The 7,365-nt window shown below is 37.8% G+C and overlaps 1 protein-coding gene and 1 long non-coding RNA gene across 3 annotated transcripts in view; one reads left to right on the plus strand and one right to left on the minus strand.

The window, feature by feature from the left end:
- LOC120733817 overlaps positions 1–3,506 on the plus strand; it is a 27,295-nt gene extending 23,789 nt beyond the window's left edge. The window contains exon 2 of the long non-coding RNA XR_005695909.1: positions 1,060–3,506. This is a non-coding gene — a long non-coding RNA (uncharacterized LOC120733817). The remainder of the gene's footprint in view (positions 1–1,059) is intronic.
- irf1b (interferon regulatory factor 1b) lies at positions 3,307–7,136 on the minus strand. 2 transcript variants are annotated; one of them, XM_040032248.1, is made up of 10 exons: positions 7,008–7,136; positions 6,299–6,391; positions 5,719–5,818; positions 5,453–5,620; positions 5,274–5,314; positions 4,927–5,053; positions 4,722–4,823; positions 4,557–4,585; positions 4,246–4,369; positions 3,307–4,032 (listed from the first exon to the last, which is right to left on the minus strand). In XM_040032248.1, the coding sequence occupies exons 2-10, from the start codon at positions 6,383–6,385 to the stop codon at positions 3,923–3,925; spliced, it is 888 nt and encodes a 295-aa protein (XP_039888182.1). In that variant the 5' UTR covers positions 6,386–6,391; positions 7,008–7,136; the 3' UTR covers positions 3,307–3,922. The 2 variants fall into 2 exon arrangements, with proteins under 2 accessions (XP_039888182.1, XP_039888183.1); XM_040032249.1 differs by lacking the exon at positions 4,246–4,369 and having other exon boundaries at positions 3,472–4,032.
- Positions 7,137–7,365: the final 229 nt, after the last annotated feature.

Below are 7,365 nucleotides of genomic sequence, written 5' to 3' on the forward strand. Positions count from 1 at the left end.
GAAAATACAAATAAATCCCCTTAAAAGTAAATACTGCCCAGAGAGTGAGCTGCTGTGGTGTAGGTTTGCGTTTGTTAGAAGGTAGTGCGTCTTGTTTGTGTGCTTCGAAAGCAGCAAACTTGATGTTCAGCATGGGTGTCCTGATAAAATCAGCACCTATCCAGCTCAGTTTACCAAATTGTAAATAAATAAAAGAATATTTGGTACATTCACAGTTTGGAAATAATATTCAACTAATGATAATTAGTCCACTCTAAACAGGTCTCTACACTGTAATAATGTGTAACTTTTTGCCTGTATAATCAGCATTAGATTCACCACTTTCTTACTGAAACCTTTCAGTTCTTGATACATTATAAAGTGATTCCTTAAATTATGTGTCTGCACCGAAACTGGAAATTTTGTGGGTAGGAAACCTGAATAAAAAGGGTACAAATCTTGCACTTATATAACCAGTGACCCTGACGTTTGTTGGTTAAATGCTAACTAATTGCAAAGGCAATTTAGCTTACCAGCTTGTGTAAATTGGACTGAATACAACATAGATACTGTTCTTTGTTGTACCGGGGAGCTAATAGTGTCAGGAGTCCCAGCAGAAAATCTAGGTTCAAATGCATAACAACGCATTACTTACACCATATCTGCCGCTTGCTAAATGCTTTTTCTTATTTGCATTGACTTGTCATTGCGCCATCTTTGACCTCTAAGTGTTTGTTTTGCCATTACAAGGTTTATGTTGGTACTAAGCAGATGCCATTATTTCTTTTTTGCTATTCCTGCTGGTTCAAATCATCTTTTCATCATTTAGAGACTGAACACAACGACAGCAGTTAAATTCACGTGGACATGATTTAACACGAATAGTGCCTGCATGACATAACTGGCAACATGGAAAAGATTCTTTGTGTTGTCGGTGTTTATACATTAAGTTAAATAGAGTAAATGTATGCCATTTATGTTGGACGTTTGCCTTAAGATAAGCTGGAAATGTATTTAATCATTATTCTTTGTTCTCTCTCTCCCCCTTTTGTTTTGTTTTGGTCTTGGTGTTTTTCAAAGGATGATCTTCAGTGGATCAAAAGTAGTCCTGGCATGGTTCACCGCTACATCGAAGATCAGACAAAGGAAGGACAGAGTCTGATGGTTGTCTATCGACAAAGGAACTATGCCTTCAGCAAAGAAGGAAACAGACAAAAACATGTCTAGAAAAATATATGTTCATTTCAACATACAGAAAAATGAAGTCTGCAGTCTGTGCTTATAGTTTCACATCTTTTTTTTTGCGTATATGTGTGTGTGTGGTTTATTTCCCAGATGGTATTCCAGTCTCGGGTTTGAAACCACAGAAGCTCGCACACCCTCTTTGTATCTTCATGGTGTAGCTTTTGACTGTTTAAAACACGATGTGTTTAAACTTCTGCTGCTGATGCCATATTGTCGCGGGACTTCATACTCGCAAAAAGTCATGAACTACAACATCGTAAACCGAACAAAAGGTGTTATTCATGAGCAGCTGTCATCGGGGGGGGTGTCATCAACCTGACCTCTTTTGGATTAGTTAATGATTATTTGTTTATTATGTAGTCGAGTTGTTGCGTGACACCTCACGTGTAGCCATTTTTTTTAAATGACAGAAAAAGCTGTATGCAAAAGACCTCGCTAACGTGTAACTCAAAGCTGCTTTGTTTCAGTGAAGCCAATCATGTTCTTCTACTATGTTTTGGACAGCATCACTACATAAAGTTATTTTGTGCTTTTTTTTATTATATTATACTATATTATAATTTCCTATACTTTATCTAGTCATTAATGTCGGTAACTGCACTAACAGCTGCAGGTCATTTTCACAGGTGTTTGATTTCAAAGGACTAAGGAAACATTGTTGTATTTCCGAACTCCCATTGAACTACACTTTTATACGTTTATAAGCACGCTGGAGGCCATAGCAGCTGGAAAAACTGTCAGAAGCTTTTAAGATAACTGTAGATTTTGGAATCACCTGTAATTGTTTCTAATTGATTGCACATTAGAAGCAGGTGAGTGTTAACATAAATGTTCATTTATACATTTTTTTGTAATAAAGTGGAATAAAAACACATACTGCAGTCTTGTGAGATTCAGTTTTTCATATTGTGACTTGTGAGATACTGTTTGTGGATATAGCTGTCTCTGCCTCTCTGCCGAAAAGTGAATAATTGTGCAGGTATTCCTTCAGTTGTTTGGATGAAACCTCAGTGAATCATTTGAAAGGCGTGATTATTGATGCTTAAGCTGTAAACACAATGTTTTGAATTCCTTTTGTGTTCGTTGTGCCTCGGGAAAAGAGGGTAATCACGTCACAAGAGCCTTCATCAAGAAAAAAGATCAAAGCATTATTTATATATTAAAAAAACGTATGCACATAATAAATGACATGAAGTAATTTACAATACACATAAAGACTAAATTACTCTTTTTTCCCTTTGACATAACCTACATAACCTCTATTAAATCTGGAAACTGGATTGAAAGCAGGAGCTGAGAAAATCTCATTATTATCCACAGAAAAGTCAATGACTACAAAAAAGTTTGAACACATTAAGTGTATATTTGAAAGTAATTTTTAATTTAAAACGTAAACACTTCAAAGCTTATTCCATAGTTTTTATGTTTAACCAAATGAGGTTTCTCATTGAAAACCCTTCACCTGCCTCAAATGAAGTCACATGATTTACTGTAAAGCAAGGCTTTTCAGGTCCCAAAGAAAAGCATGGCTATTATCTCGTTTTCATCTCTAAGGATGTTTGACGAGTCTACTTCAACAGTCTGGACTAACCTGAAAACATACATGAGATAAAAGTAAAGAATCCCATTCGTGGGGTCTCCTGCAGTAACAGCTCCTTGTCAACGAGCCAGTTTAGAGTATGTATAGCGTGGATGTGGGTATATTTTGCAATGACACTATTTCCTCAAACTGTCTGGGGATTATCGGGGGAACCCGAGATGAGGAAGAAAAAAAACTGATGCAACTATTCACAGTACCACATACCACAACTTTTTTTTCTGCTCTTGAGACTCAATGATTTAAATTGAAGAAATACATCATTAACTGCATGCTGTGATCATTTAGACCAGCGTGATTAGAATTCTTCGTAATATTTTAGAGTTTATTGTTGCTAGTTCTAATTTAAGTTTATTAACTTGCTCAAAGAGATGTTACAAATAGATGTTTTTTTACACAAACATGACCTACAAATGATCAGTTTCATAACAGGAGACCATTTAAAACCACTTGCTATAGGAATGAAAAAAACAAAAATTCTTTTATATGTTTCATATTTTGTTTATTTTATTAAAAAAACACACGCACACATTACTATTTACAATATAGAAAAGCTTTCACCTGTTGTTGGGCTGTTTCTCGACAAGATGTAAAGATGCATATAATTCACTGGTACATATAACGGAAAAACAAAGAAAAAAAATATGTGATTTTTTTTTTTTTACACTGTACATTAACTAACCTTCACAAGCACTGAGTGCGAGCATATCTGCAAGATGAGGTTAATGACAACTATCTTGTAATTGTCAGAGGTTGTTTAAGATAATGGAATCACCATGCCTGAGCTTAACAGAGAAAAAAACGAGCAGCATGGTGCCTTGAACCAGCCAAAACTATAAACAATGTTGAGCATGTGAATTCCTTTTACACAGCAGTGCGCTTTATAACTTCTGTTCACAACTTCACATATGGGATGAGAGCGATGAGGGTGGCTCTGCAAACTGCTTCCAAACATCAAACACACAGTAGAAGTCCGGATGGTGGGATGGTGTCCTAGCGAAAGGATGATTTAGATGAGAGGAGAGCTCTGATGGGAGAAGATTTCAGGAGCTTCTTAAAAGTCCAGTGTAAAAGAATTGTCCTGTCATGTCCTTTACTTTTTTAAAGCAAAAGTGGGATCTGTTGGCAAAAGCTGTTCCAGAATTCATCTGTGGAATTTGGGATGTCTGCAAGAGTTGTGTACTGCGGCCGTGTGTCGTCTACATCGTCGACTGCAAAACAAAGAGCGAAATCCAAGGTCAGTTAAACCAAGTCATGTGACTTAAAACTGATAGCATTATTTTGATTGCTAATGTAATCTACAACAAAATCTAACCATATTCATTGATGTTGACTAAATTCTACAATTAAATTCTTAAATTGCTGGCATGGACTGTGGTGTTTAAGCAGCAGCTACATGACAGCTTCCAACTAGCAACATTTACCTGATGAAGACTCACTCCACTGGCTCCCTGGACTGGTGCATGGTTCATTGCACAGGAACCCCCTGTCGTCTAAACTGCTTGTTGTCATCCAGTGTGAAGTTTCTTTCTCCAGTTTTCTGCAAATCTGAAAGAGTAACACTGGATTGAGTATGGCTATATTTGGCCCAACTAGTTTTTCAACACAAAACATGCTTATTAGTGTTTTGGGTATTATTGCATGAGCCAAACCAAGCAGAATAAGACAAACATGGGTATTCCTGTCAATGAAATGTTGCTTTCTAACTAGGGTAAGACCTGTAGGTTATGCTTACCTCAATAATATCTTCTGGACAGTCGTAGTCTGCACGATCACAGCGATGAGAAGGGGAGAAAAACAGAAAGGAACATGAGTATTTAAGTTTCTATTTAAGTTGAATTATTCCAAGCTAAGCCAAAGTCATTTACTAGCAAGTATGAGCTATGTGTTGTTGTCTTACCGGAGCTGTGATCAGGTGAAACCTGAAATCTGTTGATGAAGGAGTCAGGGCCAATCTCAACTGTTGAAGACCAATCAGGAACCTCAGTTGGAAAGAAGTAATCTGCAAAAATGGCAAACAAACGTATTGAGTACACTTTGACTTTTAGATTCAAACGCAATGTTTATCTGAACATTTTCGGTACAGATTTTTCAAACTTGCTCACCTGGCTGTTCTGTCTGCACTGTGCTGTCAACTCTGTTTTCTTGTGTGCTTTCTGGCACCAGTGCAGGGATGGGAGACTGAGTGTCACTGTAGCTGTCTTCCCTCTCTTCCATCTTAACCACTGAACTCTGCAAGAACAAATCAAAGAGAAATTAAGTGAGATGTTTGAAATGAAAATCGAGACATTCAAATCCATATGTGTATGTCTGTTTCCTGCACAGCTACGAAGTAGCATTATTTTACAAAGCTATACATTCAGTATCTAGATCAGTGTAAATGAGGAATATTTTGAGTATGCTATTTAAAAACAAGTGTCACTAGAGCTATAGTAACAGTGATAGCATTTACCTTCTTCCTTCCCTTCGATTCCCTTGATTTAGTCCGTTTATCTGTGCAGAGGAAAGAAAAACATTTTGGTCACTTACTTTCTTTACCACTGAGACTGTAGAGCACATGAATTGAAGACACTGAGCGCAATGTTAATTCGCCAAAAAGAAAAAACGTTCATTTCCTGTCAGTTTTCTCACCTTTAGATTTTTGACTAGCAGGCAGCATCCTGAAGACGCGCATAGCTTGGTGGCCTTTGTTAATGCTTTTGTCTTTCACCTCCTCAATGTCAGGCAGTGAGTTCATTGCACAGCGGAAGTTGGCTTTCCATGTCTTGGGGTCACAAACTTGGCCCTCTGAATATTTCCCTGTAAAATGCATTGGCACATGCTAGTTTAGTACACTTCCTCATCCTGTAAAGAAGAGTTGTTCTGAACAGGTGGCAGGCTTATTCAGGCTTTCTCACCTGTGTGTTTGGCCCACTCTTTGAACAGACATGCATCTTTGTCCACCTCCCAGCCATGTCGAGCTGCATGCTTCCAGGGGATGGAAAACATTGTTTTCTCCTGGGAAATATAAAAAAATTTATATATATTAAGTTGGATCGTGGGTAATTGCGCTTACTGAGAGAATGTAATGTGTTATCTCCCAAGCAGAAACCAAGCTTCCGTTCAGCTACCTCATCGTGCCTATTTTCACCTGTTTGAAGTGCCACAGGCATAGCTGTGAAGTGGCTTTAACTATAGCACGCCTCAAAGTAACACTGCAACACTAAGACCCATCCCAAGCTAGTGCTTCAAACCAGGTCAATGTTTGTAACACGCTAATACTGCATGCACAGCAAGGGGACAACTCAGCATCAATAAAAACATGTGCAGCTTTGCAGAAATCACTTCCCTGTCTCATGGGGAGAGGCATCAATCCTACAACAAATAGATTTCCAAATATCTATTCCTGTACTCTGAATTATCATTACTTATTTGCAGGCAGTTCCTATTTACATGAACCAGTTCAGTGTATTATAATAGGATAAGAAAGCTTCTCACCTTGTCAATCCAAGCCAGACCCCAAACTGTATTGGATTCGATCATCTTCTCCAGCCATGGCCTCATTCTCATCCTTGACACTGGCATGTTTGCCTAAAAAAATGCAGCAGCAGAAGAAAGTTTAGAGAAATGGTGTAATGCAGCGTGTGAAGCGCAGCGGTAAGAGGAAATAAACTCCCGCATCTCAGCCCCGGCTTAGATTTACTACTGCTTCTTTGCTGCGCGGGGCAGAAGAGTTCATGGCCAGGGCAATCAGCGCGCTCAGGGAGGTGTTTACGTGTAGGAGTCAACGTTAGTTTAGAAAGGTTGGAAGGAACAAGAAGAAAAAATAACTAAAAATAACTCGTGCAGTTATGCAGTTATTTTATTAATCCTGTAGCGCAAAAGTTTAAAAATCTAGAATGGTAAGCGAATATTCCCCCACTAAAAAAGGTTTCTTAATTCCTTAGAGCAAACGAGCGCAACTCAACACAGGCTTGGCAAAAATGTCACAGAATTAAAAAATTCGAGTTTGAAATGTGCATTAAAAACTTTACATCTATTTGCATGTTATTTAATCCAATGCTCATTCTCAAACACACAGCGTGAGAGAAAGACAGACTCCTAAAGTAATAATAGATAATATTTTTTTCAAAGAAATCATCCCAATAACATCATTTAGCTTTTAAAAAATAGAGCAGGGATGTTAAATTGATATCACTATACTTACAGATTAATTTGCTTTTTGATTCCAGGAGGAAAAAAATGCAACAATAATCCCGTTGGTTTAAGAAAAGCTTCTTCTCGTCTTTAAGTGTTCCACTTGTAAACGTTTTCTGAGTACAAGTGAGTACCGACAGCTTCGTGTGCAGAATTTATACACAGCCACTCCAGTGGCGGGTATTCCCCGGCAGGAGGCTTGGTGCTATAAAAAATGTCCTCAGTAAAAAAAAAAAAAAGTGAGAGGTGTGTTTATCAAGCCTTTGAAAATGTATTGGTTATTTGACGATAACCTTGTAGTTGTTTACAGTAGCTACTTTATTAATGTCATATCTGCATATTTGCGCATTACCACCCTGTTATAACTA

The sequence above is a fragment of the Simochromis diagramma genome, unplaced genomic scaffold (genome assembly GCF_900408965.1).
Source record: "Simochromis diagramma unplaced genomic scaffold, fSimDia1.1 OVJJ01000216.1, whole genome shotgun sequence".
NCBI classification, from domain to species: domain Eukaryota; kingdom Metazoa; phylum Chordata; class Actinopteri; order Cichliformes; family Cichlidae; genus Simochromis; species Simochromis diagramma.